General features: G+C 41.5%; 1 protein-coding gene across 1 annotated transcript; it reads right to left on the bottom strand.

Moving 5' to 3' along the window:
• Window positions 1-341: 341 nt before the first annotated feature.
• On the bottom strand, window positions 342-17,658 carry dsg2.1 (desmoglein 2, tandem duplicate 1). The gene is made up of 14 exons (XM_050055718.1): window positions 17,523-17,658; window positions 12,575-12,697; window positions 12,307-12,462; window positions 11,947-12,088; window positions 10,692-10,852; window positions 8,802-8,936; window positions 8,390-8,575; window positions 7,012-7,478; window positions 6,759-6,901; window positions 6,080-6,301; window positions 5,423-5,665; window positions 3,917-4,047; window positions 3,412-3,729; window positions 342-2,103 (listed from the first exon to the last, which is right to left on the bottom strand). The coding sequence occupies exons 1-14, from the start codon at window positions 17,565-17,567 to the stop codon at window positions 1,015-1,017; spliced, it is 3,561 nt and encodes a 1,186-aa protein (XP_049911675.1). The 5' UTR covers window positions 17,568-17,658; the 3' UTR covers window positions 342-1,014.
• Window positions 17,659-17,884: the final 226 nt, after the last annotated feature.

Genomic DNA, 17,884 nt, shown 5'->3' with positions numbered 1-17,884 from the left:
CCCTCTTCCTGTCCTTTTGAGAAACTAGGTACTAATTACTGCTCACACACTTCACTTTTAAGAGATGCACAGCCTCAGTGTTGTCCCGTCTTCCTCCATTTCAGCGATTACGCTTTCTATCAGTACCCTCAACACTGCTACTGCAATTACTGACAATACTACCAATGAGACTGTAATACAAAGTAGTGTAGAACGGTATTTATCAGGCACCATAATGTCTGTTTGAGCTTCTCTCACTGAAATTTGCATATTTTGGGCAGCACATGAAGTTAAGCTGTATTTTCTTACCAGAAGCTCTCATTTCTACCTGAGAAACATTGAAAAATGAATGAACCAGAGGGTTGGTTTTATTTGGGTTTTATTAAGAATATGTCAAAACACAGCATATGCTCATTTTCAGCTTCTTTGGCTAAGACATTCCATATTTGACCAATAGGTTTTTTTTGTTTGTTTTTTTTAATTGGTACAAAACAACAGAAAATATATAATATGTGATAACAGACGATTGAACAAGAGACAACATAAAACATAACATGAGGATTTACTAACTGTATAGTGAACATGATTCTGTGTGTACATTCTGTGTCACTGCAGGAAGAAGCATAGAAAGAGAACAAGTAAAAAAAAAAAACCAAGTCCATAACAGTATAAAGTCATTGGAGATGTCTGCTAGGATATTTCCACCTGATCAGCTTGCTATCATTATTATTCCACTTTATCATTTACCTTTTATTTATTTGTTACCCTGTTTGGAGTATTGACTATGTGCTGTAAAGCTGCCTCTGCTTTGGGTCACCCAGACCTCTGTCCGGAGTCTGCTCATTTGGGATTGACAAACTCTTTTTTAAAATGTGTTGTCAAATGTAAAAAAGGTAATATGGGGATCCTGCCCACTTTCTGTTAGCTGTCTTGCATTTGTTGAGTCCCACAAGCATCCCATCACCACCTGGACCAGTCCAGAGGAACAGTTTTATTGGTATCACTGGAAAGGTCCTCTCTTGCCCTGACAGTCTCTCATTTGATGATCTCTCTTGTCTCCTGCACCACCACCTTCTGGTAGGTGGGGGTTGTGCTCACTGTGGTGGCAGAGGAACCCACTATGTTGCTCTGAGAGCCAGTGGATGTGCTGCCCGTGCTGTAGAGGACTTTTTGAGCGCTAGAGAGGCCACTCCTCTGGGACAGGCCTCCTGCCTGCTGGACCAGCTGCCCACCGTTGCTTGTTTGCCCTCCGACCACCAGGACCCTCTGAGATCCCGAGAGCCCTCCTGACTGCAGAGTGCCCCCCTGCACGAGGCGGGTCTGGCTCCCGTTTAGTGCTTTCACTGACCCTACAGGGACCTTACCCCCCACCACCATCATGGTCTGGGAGCCAGAGAGGTTGCCAGTGCGGATCAGGTTGGTACCACCCCCCTGGACTCCACTCCTTTCCACCAGCACCATGTTGGGGCCCTGGGCTTGTCCACTACACATCACTGTCTGCCCCTGAACAACCATGCCTTGAGCAGGTGCAGTCTGGGTGCCGTTAACCAGTACCAAGCCCTGCAGGTTGGTGGCTGGTGCTTCAGTGAGCAGTACTGTGTTCTGAACCTGTGGTTGGACTACATACTGCATCGGCTGCAGCACAGGGGTGGTGGTGTAGTAGACGGGCTGCTGCTGCGGCTGTAGCACAAGCATCTGGCCTGGATTTGCCACCCCGCCCTTCACTGTGGTCCTCCCTTCCTTCATTGTGGCTGTGCTCTCCTTCACTATCTGAGAACGCTCAGATGTCTCCCTGACCACAGTCTGAGGGACGGTTGGCTGCAGCTTGGGTAGAGGGGGCAGCTGCTGGGCAGTCACCACACTTGATACTGAGGTCTGAGTATTGATGGAGGCACTGGGCAGAGGAGTGACAGGTGGTTTGACTTCAGTTGTGATCTTCTTGCCTCCGCACACCTCGGCCAGGGTCTTGAACTTTGGCCCGAGGTCATCGAGGAACTGCAAGTCGTTGTCAGACTCCAGGAGGCTGCAGCAGCCCACTGAGCCAGCAGGGGAGCCCCGGCCCTCGTAGTCATAAACCAGCAGACCATCCTTCACTGCAATGTTCTCGTTTCCACTGCTCACCTTCTGTTGAAAAAGAAAATTATCACCAAGGTTACGTTTTTGTGACGAACCAGTGGATTTTTAGGGCATTTTGGCATTAATTTAAGTTTACATTAATTTGCTAGTGTCACCCTAAATGAAATACCAAAAATCTCATTGGCATGCATATGTTCAGACAACATTACAACTTACAATGCCTGCCATCCTAGTGTAAAACCATGGTGGTGCCCAGTGCATTTTTTTCAAAGATTTTTAAGTTTGTGTTCATAAGCTGTTAGCATGTCACACCATGAGTTATCTTCTTGAAGTCAATGGGGTTTTTTTTGTTGGGTTTTTGGTTCAATGCCTGAAATAAGGTCTGTGGTTAACAGGCTGAGAACACGTCAGCAAGTACTGACGTGAATTTTGAAGCTTTTGTGTGACTGGCTAAATGAGACAACAGAACTTCATAACACCAACCACAGCTTTACAGCCTCCATGTGGTACAGATTTTAAAGGAAATGGCCACTTTAGAATGAAAATACAGACAGTACTTAATGACCCTCATGCCGACAAGAAGTCCAGTGTAGTTTTTTTAATCCACAAAACTCGTTCAGGGTATCGGGGGATAACAGCTAGCCGGAATAACAGCTACACTTGAAGTGCATGGAACCCACATTTTGAAAATGTAATAAAACATTTCAAAAACGTCGTCCGTCATAATCCAAGTGCCCTGAAGCCACGGCATGCAAAACTGACTTGAAAAGACGTAATTCATTCCACTTTTATAGCATAATTTCTCACCGTGGTCAGTTAGCCCGCCCTGCAGGCTTGCTGTGTTTACATGGCAACTCGTGTGAGACTAGCTGATGGCTAGTGGTGGTGCTAGTTCTTGAGTCTCGCTTTTGACAAGGGGACCAGGGCAACACTGACTTCCATATTAGCCTACCAAAAAAAAAGTCATACCTGCAGTACTCTATTTAGCACTTAAATCTTTGGAATAGGGTCTGAAAGGGACAGTTCACCTCTCCAACACTTTGCTACTCACACCAAAAAAAATCTAGGTTGATAAACAGCACAACAGGTAGGACAAAATTGTATTTTTGGTGAGATGTCCCTTTAAGGGAACAGACCAAACTTAACCTTTGCTTTACCTGACAGGACAACTACACAGTGTGATTTTTTTGTCATGGCACAAACATTTGCAGTTGAGCTGTTCAAGTTTCGACTGTTTTATCTAGGTGGATTTGTTTTCATCTAAAAACGATTAAGATAATTACACCCAGGGTAACTAAATCTGAAAGTGGGTTACAGAAAGTAAATAGAAGTAGCAATATTAGACTTTTTCCTCACCTGAGTGTAGTATTGTCGCAAGAAGTGGTCTGGCAAAGCCATGCCATCATACATTCCTCCACCCACTCTTGCTTCTCTGCCCTCAAACTCAGAGAAGAAGCCATTTCCCTTCTCCTGGTTCGTCATCCCCCATCTTTCTTCTCTGTAGCCACCTGCATAACCGTCTTCATACATGGCCCCATTCATCCCATCGATTGAAGTGACAGATTTCTGGAAATCAATACCTGCCCCGGGCGTCATTGCTAAAGTATTGTTACCCATACCCATGGCGACCATATTTCCATCCACCTGTGTTGGCATGTTCAATAGCGGCACATCCTGTAAAAGATATATGGTCCAAATGTTAGAACAGAGTCAACAGTTTTCTGCTGCCTGGCAGTCAAACAACCACTAACTGCAGCTTTCAAGCCAACATTATCTTAACAGCAAGTAACCAGTATGTTTGCTAATATTCCTGCCCTTAGCAGTGATGGTCAGTGTTTAAAGGGTAAATACGTTGTCTTACTGTGTTCTCTCCTTGGCCTTCAGTGCGGTAGTTAATGAGATGTGATTTGGTGTCGAAAGGCATCTCAGTAAAGCCCCCTGGCAGAGCTCCAGCTCCCCCACACTGGCAGAAGAGCAGCAACAGAAGAAGGACTGTAAAAACAAGAGCAGCAACGTTTTAGTCTAACTTAATGGCTCCTAAAATGTGGTGAGAGGACTGCAGTGGTCCTCACAGGTCCTCTAAAAAAGAATGTGCTATTTCAGGTCACCTTGCACAACACAATGTGGTTATGTTTCCTCTTACAATAAGCAACCCTGTAGTTCTTAATTACCAATACTAGCTCTATAAACATTCTGACCTAAGTTGCATGTTGTAGTAATTAGTCTTATATGTTTTGACTAGTCTCACAATTTAGTCTGATATGTTTTGACTAGTCTCACAGTCTGGTCTCTTGAGTGTGTTGTCAGATTTAGCTACTGCCACCTGCTGGACAGACCCAAAATCACATCTGAAAGTAAAGAGCTCAGAATTATCCACAGACTGTATAAATAATGGACATAGCTACTGTGACATCACCCATTGGTTTATGGACTCCCATTTTAAAGCCTCGAGTTTGGTATTTCAGCCGTCATCATCTTGGGTTTTTGGAGCCAGAAGTGACCATATTTTGGATGAAAGGCTAGTGACTCATTGGCTATAGTGATACCTCGCAGACAGTCTATCAATCAAGTGGCCCCGCCCTTAAATATGCATAACTTTAAGCCTAAGTAAAATGTAAACAGGTAAGTTATATAAAAATTCACCCCTCCTAAAGTTGCCATGAATGTGGAAATGAGCTACAGAGACCATAACTGTTTTTGTACCAGGCTGTAATGTTTCATGAACTGCAGTTTATGGCACTTCCGCATTGACTTCGTTTCTCAGCCTCGGAGGTTCCCGCTTGGAATTAACCTTGAACAAAACTGGGACTGTTAGAGACTGTCATCAAAATAATTTTCCCACTGAAACTACTGGTTCCTTGTGGTTGGTGGAGCATTTTCAAGTACCTGAAAGCTTTTTTTTTTTTAAATCAGCTTCAATTGTAGTCATTTAAAAAAAAAACAGCCTTGAAGATTTTTTGAGCATAAATGAAAAATACCTTTGGATGTACTTTACTTTAGCTGATGCTTATTTTGTCATGAATATTTAATATGCTGAAGAGAAATACTTCATATTTGAAGGCAGGTTTTCAGGCGCTCAAAATCTCTTGTCTTTGAGACAGTGTAGAGGGTCCCTGCCACACTTCTGTTTGCCTCATGGATGGATGGATAGACAGCCATTTCCTGTACATAGCTTGTTCAGTTTGGTAGGCTTTACTGAGGTATGGAGAACTCCTTGGCTTTTATCAGCCAGCAAACGTGGATTCTCATACACACATCTTTGGCCTACACTAAAAGTAAACTCAGCCAGTCTTAGGACTGTCTTGAGCATAGCAGAAGTGTTTGATCACACAACCCTTCATCAGAATGAGCATCACATCATACTTACGTAGTAACAGCAACAGGCCCAGGAATAGCAGTCCGATGCCTGCAGGTCCTAACTTGGATCCTTTGACGGGCTGACCATTAGCGCCTCGTTTCCCACACACCAACCCATCCTCACAGGTACAAACTTGGACCGACACTTTCTGTGGTTCTGGACAGGCCTCTCTCTGCTGGTCCCTCACCTCGAAAGTCACCTCATAGACCCCAGGCCACATGGTCTCTTGGCTCCTCAGGATAGCTGCAGTGTCTGCCGGCAACAAAACAACCATATTACAAGTTTAATAAGTCAATATACTTTAAAGTTTACAGAATTCTGAATAAAAGACTCAAGTTTCAATTAGGCTTTTCCACATTCTAGTTGGGAAAACAAAGTTTCAGACATTCTGGTTGTCAGCTGTTCTAAGATGCATGCCAAGCATCCTAGTCAAACACGTTTAATGCTAGTCTTGAGGCCATAACTTGTGAAGCTTAAAGCACTGGTATGTGTATGTAGAATTTGAAACACTGACACTTTGGCAACTTCTAGGTGTAAAACCAAGAAACCAATCTGTGGCAGAAACCGACTCCTGTCAACACAGGGGAATTTCTAATTTTATATTTATTTGTATGTTTTTATATATTTATTTACATAACTAACTAATAATTATCAGGATCTCCTCACCATTGTGATGCTCCACCTGCCACTTGCCCTGAGTGCCCTCAGGGATGATGACAAAGTCAAAAGGAGGTCCGTTAGGGAATTCATCCTCATCTTTAGCGCTCACAAAAACAGAATCTTGTGTGGTACACATAGTCTGGAAGGTACTGGTCAGGGTGGGGCACTGGTCATTAAAATCTTCCACCTGGATGGCTACTGTGCCAGTGGCTGTTTTGGCAGGCATATCTGTGTTGGAGAAAAGAAAAACAGATCATTCAGCATTTCTTCTGTTCCTGTTTCCATTCTTCATAGACAAACGCTTCACTCCTCCTGCTGGTGGACAACAGGTGTTTTATTAATGTGAATTGGACTACTGGACTGTTTATAACATCTATATTTTTTCTCCACAAACAGCCAGGTGGACAAATCCTCATCCTACTTGTATCGAGCAGCCTTCTTGGATGAAAATGACAACACTGCACAAATTTCATAATCTAAAGGGAAGACTGTCGTTAACTTTTTCACAATGCCACTGACATTTCCTCTAAAGGCATCCACAAAACAAACTTTACATTTTATCTTCACTAGTGGCAGGGCTTGTAGATTTGCAAAAAGCTGGATATTTTGTACCTTTCCACAGTCAAAGTACTAACTAGTATTACATACTCTGAAGCTGGAATAGAAACAAAGTGGGAAAATGTACCATTTGTAATGCAGAGTACTTTAGCAATATATGTCCCATTGACCAGGAATGGAGATTCTCTGTCAGGTATCTTGTTCAGTTTGATCTGAGCTGTCTCTGGGTCGATGGTGAGCCAGTTGTCAGGGTCTGAGCCCTTGGCATACCTACAACAGAAACATGCTGTGTCAGTCATTATCATTGGGTGTAGAAAATGTATCTAACATTATTTTAACTGCAAAGGCTTCCATGTACATGTGTTTGTGTTTGCACTGACCTGACATTCTCAGCTGGTTTCCCAGTGTCTTCATCAATTGCCGGGTAGATGCTAATAACATCATTAATACTGACGGAGTTGCCTCCCTCTGAGATGGGAATAGCCTTGACTTTGGGGTCAAATTTTGGCCCCTCAGGCTGGTTCTTCACATTGATTTTGATTGGATAGGTTTTAACTGAGGTCCCACTTTGCCACCATGATCCTCCTGTCCCACTTCCTGCACCAGTTGCGCCAATTGCACCACCACCAGCACCAGTTGCACCACCTGAACCTGCTGCACCTCCTCCCCCGCCTGCACCTCCTCCCCCGCCTGCTCCTCCTCCCCCGCCTGCTCCTCCTCCCCCGCCTGCTCCCCCTCCGAAACTTATACCAGCTCCAGCGTATGGCCCAGATCCATCATATAGTGGAGCTTTGTTCCTCACAGCTAGTCCCAGTTCAAGTTCTTTCACATCCTCATAATCCACAGCCTGTCAAAAGGCAAACACAAAGTTATTATTGACAGTTTTGCACCCACAGGTGTGATTAAATGGGTATGATCCTTCTAAACTCTGGGGGATTGTCAAATGGTTCCAGGGTCACTTCCCTTCAAGAAACCATGTTTGCATACATCAGCATTATTTTTTTTAGTCATGTCTACACATATCCCTTTTATGATGTATCCTTACATAGCCAGACCTCTTTGTTTAAGATCCTTTTTGTTTAACCAGAAACAGCACCGAAATCACCATCGCCAAAGCCACCAGACACCATTTAGATAAACGGTCATTTTAACGTTTATAGAGTCAGCATATTTTCACATCTAACAGGGTGAATTAAGGGTTTATTTCAACTGAACCAGAGTTGGTGATTGTTGGAACGGTGGACAGATAAACCAATATTTATTTTGTTTTTTTTTAATTTTGTTGTTGTCAAGCTTCCCTGAAATGTGTTCACAATGATAAAATTCCAGTTTATTTAAAAAGAGTCTGGTGGAAATGGCGATGACAATTTTGGGGGTTTTTCTGGTTAAACAAAAAGTATCATACTCTTACACAAAGAGGAAAATCTCTCAAGGGATCTTTTCCATAATATTTTCAGACACTTACTGGAAAAACAAGCACTTTTAGCGGGTTCCTACCTTTATAAGTAGTTTATTTTTCACGATTTTATGAAAATTTTGAGCTCATACGGGGTGTTGAACAGGATTTCCCTCTAGAAATAATTGAGAGGCTTGGTATTGAGCTGAATAAAGATGATTTTTTGTCATGTCTATGCCTACTCCTTTTATGACTTTTTTCATTTTTTGTGTGTGAAGCATGCTGATTGCACTTAACACGTTCATCCCACAAAAGACTGGGACACTGACAAATATGATTCTAATAAATTCAAACTGCCTTACATTGTCAAGCATTAGGATGCCCTCGTTGGTCTTGGGGTCTGTTGTAATGCTGAAGTACCCTGCCTCGTTGCCTTTGACAATTTCAAACACAGCTTGCCAGTTTTCTGTGTCTTTCAGGTCCAGGTCCTCTGCTTTGATCCTCATCACCTCCACACCATCTGTGTTCTCCTCAATGCTGCCCTCATACTGCAAGTAAAATACATCATGAGATGAAGGGAACAGGATTAATTTCTGCCATATTTAACTATAATTTTTTTTAACACTTTAATGTGTGATCTGTGACATCATGAGCATGTCAACATCTCCATATCTTCTTTTTCATCAAAGGTAACCAGTCAACTCTTAAACCCCTGCTCACACCAATATACAGGGTATATATGTTGATATAGAAGAATATGAGAAAGAAGACTACCTGCTCGTGTTCCAGAGAGGGAGGGTTATCATTCACATCCAGGACTTTAATGGTAACAGTGGTGGTTGCACTGTGTCCCCCTGGTTTGCCATTTAAGTCTTGACCTTTAACCGTCAGAGTGTACTTATCTGCTCTCTGAAATTAGAAAACATTAGAAAATTAGAAATAAAGTGTAAACTTTGAAAGGTGAACTATGATGAATGTACTCTGCTTGGGTGCATCTTGGATAAGACAGAGTAACAACTGTCATGTTCAGCAGCTATGGGAGTCACAGCCACTGAATGAATGTGCAGGCTGTCCAAAGCCACTCAGAGTTAGAGCAGGAACTAAGGACTCTGCTGTATGTTTTCATATTTCCAAAATAATCTAATAGAGCTACAGAATGTACCTTACTTTTAAGTACTTTATAAAACACGTGAGGCATGCATATTACAGGTGCCAAGACATCCTGTGGAAGTACCAGAGGCACAGTGACAGTGGGTGAGATGGTGGTGTCTTCAAAGATACTTTAAAGTGAACTTCAGCTGAAGCAAATCATATGATTGATGATCTACAACTGTTTACTTCTGGTTCAGCACAGTTGGGACCGATGTCTGTGGTATATTACATATGCTTGTTTAGTAGGTTTTGCTGCCTGTAATCAGACCGTGACACCAACTTGTGGACTGAAGCTGCATCTAAGAGTGTACCTGTATTGGCTGATGTTGCTGCCCACCTCAAGCGGCAAACTCTGCGGCTGAAAAATGAAGCCAACCGCCAGTTGTCATTCCAAAGTCGTCAAATCCTGCCACTTTGTCAGTGATTTCAGCATCAGACACCTAACGCCAAAAGCCACTTTTTGCTAAACTATGATATGCTGGGCGGCATTAGTTTGTAACACGGCTAGACAGAACCTTTTGCAGTGTTATGATACGCCGCTGGTCAGCTGGAAGGCTCCTGCCGCAACCGCATGATACACAGACAGGCGGCGTTAGTTCATAACACAGCCGTGCAGCACGTGATGCCGCAGAATGATATGCAGCTGGACAGTGTCAGTCTAAAACGGTGCCTGTAACATCGTAATATAAGGAGGTTGAAAGTCCCTATGGAGTGAGAGGGAGGGGTGGTGGATGACTCCAACAAACCCCCGACTTTCACCCAGTAGCCCAGTGTTTGCTGCCTGTTTGAATGTAGATCCAAACCATGATGTTTTTCTCTAAAGCTAACCACGTGCTTTTGTTGGGATCAAGGTGTTGGTTGGAGGGTCCTGAAATGGCAACAGCAGGTGCAGCTGTTGGTCTCTATAGCTAATTTCAACATTCATGGCAGCTGTACAGGGGTGAATTTTTAAATAAGTCATCCATTTACATTTTATTAAATCTTTAAGTTACCCATAAAGGGCAAGCCACTTTGAGTGAGAGGCTGTCTGTTGATAGTGTCCCCAGCTCCTGAGTCAGATCCACTCCTCGCTCCTCCACAGCTCCAGCCTCTCACCCAAATACGGTCACATCTGGCTCCAAAAAACCAAGATGGCGACAGCTGAAATGCCGAACTCAAGGCTTCAAAACAGGAGTGCACAAACCAATTGGTGATGTCACACTAGCTACATCCATTATTTTTACAGTTTATGGTTCACCTGCTGCTGCCATTGTTGTCCACTGTTAAGAATGTACAGGTCACCAAGCAATTGGTATAATTGGTAGAGTTAACAATAAAATAAAATTCATGAAGGTGAAAATGCAAAGAAGTACACTGTTATAGGGGAAGGAATTCATCATGTTGTTTTTACCAACTTGTTAATATCATCTTGACTGAATGTGATTGGTTAATGGATTAGCAGACATTGATGCAGTGCAGAATTTCAGTTTTCTAGAATTGGCACTGTCCCTGTGGATGTAATTGATACTGTACCTCTCGGTCCAGGGCAGAATTTTTAACGTACACTGTCCCTTCACTGGAAATGGAGAACATGTCATGGGGTGGACTCTGATCTATGATGGAATAGGCGATCTGAGAGTTCACCGTCCCTGGTTCATCAGCATCAGTTGCAGTTATTTTCATAACTGAAGTCCCTGTAAAAACAGCATTAAAATAATTTCAATCATTAGGCTTAATGTAAGTTCCACTTTCTTCAGTATGGTGTGCTCTGATGACAGCAAACTGAATGCATTAAAGTTCACCCTTGCTGGTGTACCAGGTCAGAAGAAACAGGCAAACTGACCTCAGAAAACAGTGCAACTTTAATGGCTGACTTCAGTATTTTTTAACCTGGACTCTATCTCTCTATCTGTTTTTATGACTGGTTTATTTCAACTGAACCAGAGTTGAACCAATATATTTTTTGTTAGTTTTATTTTGTTTTTGTCGAGCTTCAAGTGTGTTCACGATAATAAAATTACAGTTTAATTAAATAGAGTCTGGTGGAAATGGTGATGGCGATTTTGGGGCTATTTCTGGTTAAACAAAAAGGATCTTGCTCTTTATCAAAAAGGTAAATCTCTAAAGGGATCATTTCCATAATGCTGTCAGACACTCACTATAATGATCGGAGCCTGTCAATGACAAAAACAAACTTGTAGCCTGTTATGCAGCTGCCACTTGAAGCAGTCTCTCTCAATACTGGATCATTTTCAAAAACTCTTCCTCCCATTAGTCACTTAGACACAAAAATAAAGTTCAGGTTGAATAATACCAAAGTTACCCTTTAATGCTGTTACTGAATGCATGACTTGTCCCATGGTTGAAAACCTAACTGATGTCAAACTGTTTCCCAGAGCTGGTAGCTGCTACGTACCTTTATAATGTCAGTTCAAGCAGTTTTTAAAGCTAATTACTCACTCTAAACTTTTAAAGCAGTTTATTTTTCATGATTTTATGAAAATTGTGAGCTCATATGGTGTGTTGAACAGGATTTTCCTCAGGAAATAACTAAGAGGCTTGGTATTGAGCTAAATAAAGATGATTTGTTGTAGCATCTTCAACCAACCCTTCTTGGAGCCTCTCAGTAACTACAGTAAACATGTATATAATGTGACCTTAAACAGCTCAGTAGAAAGAGGTAATAAAATATATGATCTCGCATATACAATATACTATTCAGTCATATAGGATTACTACAGAAGCATCACATATTAGAATGGGAATTATGTGGAGTAGAAACACTGACCTGTAGCACTGAGCTCTTTCACCTCCGCGGCCTTGATGACTCCAAACACTGGAGGGTTGTCATTCTCATCTACAACCTTGACTCGTATGAAAATGTCTTTCTCTGCAAGTCTGCCATCTGTGTACTTCGCAATACCTGACAACTAAAACAGAAATGTTTCCTTAATGTTGTTGTCTTTATCATCTGATTTAGCACATCCATTTGCAAGCATGTCTGCGGCATTGATATGTAGCAAATGGTTGCCAAATACTGAAATATGTCATGAGAAAAGCATCAACTACTGAATCTCTTGACGGAAAAAGTGGCATCAAAGTCAAAAAGTACAACAGAACAGAAGAGAACCTGTCACATATCACTCACATTGTATGTATCAATCTCCTCCCTGTCGAGCACTTTGGTCACACGGATGAATCCAGTTTTAGAGTTGACTACAAACACATTGTAGGGCTCCTTATTTGCACCAACGCCTTCTAGAGAGTACGTAATGTCTGACTGAGATTCAAAATCTGAGCGAATCTGAAACACAAAGCAGAGGACCTGATCATTGCACTACACCAGAGATATAAATGGTAGGTATTTTCACAAGAGCAACGCATGCAACCTGTACATTCATGCCTCAGTGACTCACCTTGGCAATGGATTCCTTTTGAGTGTAGTCTACATTTTCCTTCAGTGGTGTTGGAGGGATGATCCATTCTCTTCTTTTTCTTACCAGATTTTCTGCAGTATTAGCAATCACCACAATAGCAGCCTGCAACACAATAGATGTAATTACTTTACAAAGAACCCTTACTTGACAGATTAATCTATGGATATTGGATTTTTTTGCCAATTTCCAATATGCCATTATGTAACAACTTATTTGGCCGATAACCAATACTATCTATATACTATATATATACTATACTACGATAAATCAATGTGTCCACTTTTTTTCCTACCTAGTTTTAGTGATCATCAAGTCTCTTCTGTAGTGGAATTAACATCATATTATGCATGCATACTCTTATTGTGATGGCCCACCAGCAGATGGAGACATGAAATACAATTCTTTTCATGTATGTAATATTCATTCATTGTGCCAAATAAGAAAAAGCATGTCGGCCAATTCTGATAGTTCATTTTAAAGCCAATACTGGCTGATACCGCTGAGTTGCTGATATTATCGTGCATCCCTTGTCCACATGTGTATGTAAATTCAGCTGCAGTCTAAAGTCTAAAGGTCAGTCTAAAGGTTGGCATATCAATAAATCACAGCACAGGATACAGCTGTGCCAGAAAATACAAAAAAATGCTAAACAGTGAATCATGAGAGAAACCTACACAAAACAGCCCAGTGTTATGCTTACATATTCCCAGACAACTTTTAGAAACATTAGTTTTCTCTCATTTCACAGTTCAAACTGCATTTTGTGGAACTAAACTAAATGTAGCTACTATCCGAGTCAGAGGGAGCATGACATTTTTAAAAACATGGTCAGGCTTCCAACGCAGCCCGTGGAGTATCTTAGTGATCTCAGTGATTTTTAATCCTTTTGTAAACTTCTTTTAATATGCTGCTAATACCAATGAAGGATTTTAGAACAGAATTTTATGCTAAAAAATACTACTAAAGAAACTTGAAACTTTCAACTTCCTGAGAGTTCATTAAATATGAAACAAAGCGATTGCACTGAAGGCACCCAAACAGCCACCAGCAGCCCTGTCCTTCATTAACCCACACAGATATTTCCAGTTATTCTGGCTGATTAGGGCTGTGCCCAGTGTGAAGTTGGTGGAGCTGTGCATCACATACACTCAAAAGAATGGAAGGTGCCGGTGTCCTGTTCTCACAAGAACAAAATAAACATGAGATAGTCAGCGAGATGTCAGTTAAGCACCCTCTGTATACACCCAAACAGTCCTGAGAAGATGTGTCAACTTTTGCAACCTGTTCATGTAGGTGGGGAGAGAAACATTCACTTCCTGCTGCAGATCTCACCTCCCGCTGTTCAGTCTGGCTGAAATTTGACCTGCCGCTTGGAGAGAGAGGGTGGGAACCGACATGTTCGACCTTGTTTAGTGCGTACTGACTGTTGCCTTTTCTAGTGTCTATTGCTGCTTGTTAATTATGACGTGTGCATAGTGTGACATGCATCAGCTGCTCAAGCCAGCTTGGCAAGTCGACAATAGCATTTTATGTGTTGAAAATGGTGATACCGCTTTTATCAAGCACTGAACTGTCTTTGTCATCAGTCCTCGTTATTGCAATGCAGCAATAAAATTTACCCAACTGTAACTCCACTTCATGAGTGAATGCATAACCCTCAGACAGGCTTCATTGTTGGTGACAGAGTCTTAATATGATAAATAGGGTGGGAATAACCAGAGGCCCTGTGATACAATATTATCACAATACTTAAGTCACCATACAATTTTAAAAGTTTAGCTATATGCTGAGTATTGCAATGACATATACTGTGATATATTAGCTTTTTTCAACTGTAAATTATGTCCACACAGGAAAACTTTGTCACCATCTGTTTCATCTAATAAGATCTGTTTTATCTAATAAGTTAATAAAAGTTTTAAAGGTTAAGTATCTCACTTCAGTTTTTTTATTGTAGCAAAATGTATCTGGTCCACTGAAATAACAATTAAATTCATTATTCTATTAGGCTACCAAAAGTTACAATTTACATAATAAAAAAAATTATTGGCATCTGGGTATCGATCCAATATTGCCACAAAAAGTATTGCGATACTGTGATGTATCAATCCCCCCTGTGATTAACCTATATTGAGGCCCATTAGAGAGCATTAATTAGCTTATTTAATAAGGTCATTTGAATTGGTTAGTTAACAAGTTAAACCACACATAAACAAACTGAGTGTGCTTTTCAGGTCCTTTTTATTGAGTTGTATAACTTCTATTAGTGGTCTTTTGGATTTGATGGAAGGTGTTGGCTTTGAGGCCATTTTGTTGACACTTTTATCATTCCTAGACCAATCTGAGAAATCAGAACAGTCAGAAATTCAACTTCATATCTGTAATCTAAACAAATTGACTGACACAACTGTTTTTCACACTCGGCTGCAGCATGTCAGCTCAGGCTGCATGTTTTTAACTGCTACTAAAAAGATATGACATAATAAAGGCTTTCTTAAGTAATTCAGATTTCAGTTTTGTTCAACAGCTATACACTAATGGGAACCCCACACGACACAGCACCAGAGGGACACCTTTTTAATAGCCGAGCAACACTCCATGCATACTGTTTTGTAACTAATTGTTAGTTCTTCTAATTGATTTTTGGTGAATAATTATAAAGAGTATAAATATTGATTTTGCCTGGTGGCATATTCCAAAGTCATTCTAACCGCTTCATCCTCTTGAGGGTTGCAGGGGGGGCTGGAGCCTATCCCAGCTGACATTGGGCGAGAGGCAGGGTACACCCTGGACAGGTCGCCAGACTATCGCACACCTACGGACAATTTAGAGTTATCAATTAACCTAGTCCCCAATCTGCATGTCTTTGGACTGTGGGAGGAAGCCGGAGTGCCCGGAGAGAGCCCACACTGACACAGGCAGAGCACGCAGACTCCGCACAGAAGGGCTCCCACACCTGGGATCGAACCGGCAACCCTCTTTACAGCAGGAAGCCAATGCATCTTGGCCGCTTCACCTAAATTTATGGGACGTAAATTCTAGCGTGACTTTACCTTAGAGTAACCTTGTAATTCTAAAGATACACAACATGTTCACTAACGTTTTAATTTTGGACCTGGTCTGTATAAAGCACCACGGCCTTGAGATACTGTGAGGCCCTGCCTGGCCTGCGCTGTGTAAAAACATCCACCGGTCTGGTCAGGTACTGCGGAGCTGCTTGTGTTCAGAGGAGACACAGACACACCCTACCACTCCCAGTAGATTTAACTAGGCCTCACCTGTTCGGTCAATGCATGGGCATGTCTGGATGACAGAAGAGTAATGATAGACTTTCTCAGAAGGGAGTGGCCTCACATCTCTGAGAAGTGAGGAGAAAGTCTGACTCACCTTTGTCCCCACATGACATGTATGAGACAGTTACTGAGTACAAAGACGACACAAGAGACCTTAATTATTCATGTATAATAATATCTCTATGGTCATTGCTATTCTTTCTCTCCTAAGGAGAATTATGCACTCATAAATGATGACATGTTGTTCTAAAGCTTTAATTTCCAACTTACACCCCCAAAGGGCACAGAACAGCTATCTATTAAATGTGAATTTGGTCTTGGTTTAAATTAGCAAAAGGCAACATCAAAAAGCATTATGGTCAGAAAAAAAGAAAAAAAAAACATTACTGTGGTCAGTTAATTAAATTACAGCTGACTAGTTCAGGAATCTTATTGCCCAGAGCTGCAAAACTCCACCCAACTGGACACCGACATCCTTAGATGTTGATATTTGGTTGAATTAAGGTTGTGATATCAGGAGACCAAAAGTCAATGTCTAATGCTAACATCAATTTGACGCACAATACTGACAACAGATGACATCAACATTTTGTTGGCTCTAAGTTGTGTTGTTAAGTACCCAAAATCAAACTCCTGCCAACGTATTCTTGACATAGATTACCAACATATAGTCTTATGGTATGGAGAACAAAACCCAGTGTTTGCAAAACGTCATAATGTTACCATCCATGCAATAACGTGTTATTCTAAAGTTGTTAAGACTTTTAAAATATTAGCAACCTGATTTTCATTCCAGCTTAACTTTTATGTCTGTCCAACGAAAGAGTCCAACATTTTTCTGATGTCATTTTGACGTCCAGTGCCAGCAGAACAGTGAAAACTTAAAGAGTAACTAAACCCTAAAACCATTTTTTTCAGCTGATAATCATTGTTTCTGGTAGTATAGTAGTGTTACTGACTGATCCTGCTCAAAATCTTGACAGTTTAGTGCAAACTGCTGAAAATCTACATTTTATTTTAAAACTGTGGTATGGAGTGCCCTCTACAGCTTGAAAAAGATTTTTTCGCACAAAATGTTCTGGTTTATTTGTCTTGTTTGGTTAAGGCTGATTTAACAAAGTACACCAACTCATATCAACAAGCTCTCCACAGTTAGGGCGAGGTTATGTACAGAGTTGTTGGATGAGACATGAAATGTCTCTGTCTTGAGAAACTGAAGACAGCACAGCCCACACCTGTGTTGCCATGGCAGCCAAGTATTTGTTCAGGTCAACATGAGCAAGACGGTTAGATTGCGAAGAGAGGGAGTAAACACAACTAATGACCTTTTTGAAGAGTTTTAGACAGGTAATGTGGAACTATCTGTTTGTGATAAAGGGACGGATTCTTTGTGAGTTGATGGAACTTGGACTTCTGCCTGCAGGTAAATAACAGCCTAACAAGTAAAATGAGAAACTCTAACACTATTCTAACAACAGTATAACGTTTACGTTTGGAGTTTAGACCTTCACGAAGTCGTGATAGTCTACACTGAGAGTTATTAACCACAAAAGAAAGTTTCTAAAACACGGTTGAGTCTGTAACAGTAAAAAAAACACGGCAGTTAAAAGACGGTAAAGTCTTTGTGTACTCACCACAAACAGAAGCAAAACAAACGCGGGCGAAGAAACCCGAACCATGACTGTAGGGAAGTCCCGGTATCCGTATCAAGTGAACCGATAATGTTCCCGTGGCACGTCTCGGTAAGAGTTCCCGACCGACTCTGTTGATGGAGGCGAGGAGGCGGCTTATGAAGGAGGAGGAGTGCTCCACCACCCACAGCCACACCCTTAGGACAGGTGTGTGTGTGTGTGTGTGTGTGTGTGTGTGTGTGTGTGTGTGTGTGTGTGTGTGTGTGTAAAAGCCTATGGTAAAAGCGACCTTAGTTAGTATCATTAATGTGTTATGTAATGTTTGAAAAGGAGGCCTAGCCTTCTCTGATGTGATTGTTTACAGT

The sequence above is a fragment of the Epinephelus moara genome, chromosome 10 (assembly GCF_006386435.1).
Source record: "Epinephelus moara isolate mb chromosome 10, YSFRI_EMoa_1.0, whole genome shotgun sequence".
Lineage (NCBI taxonomy): Eukaryota > Metazoa > Chordata > Actinopteri > Perciformes > Serranidae > Epinephelus > Epinephelus moara.
Note: the sequence above shows the minus strand (reverse complement) of the source record. Positions and strands in the feature narration are given on the sequence as shown.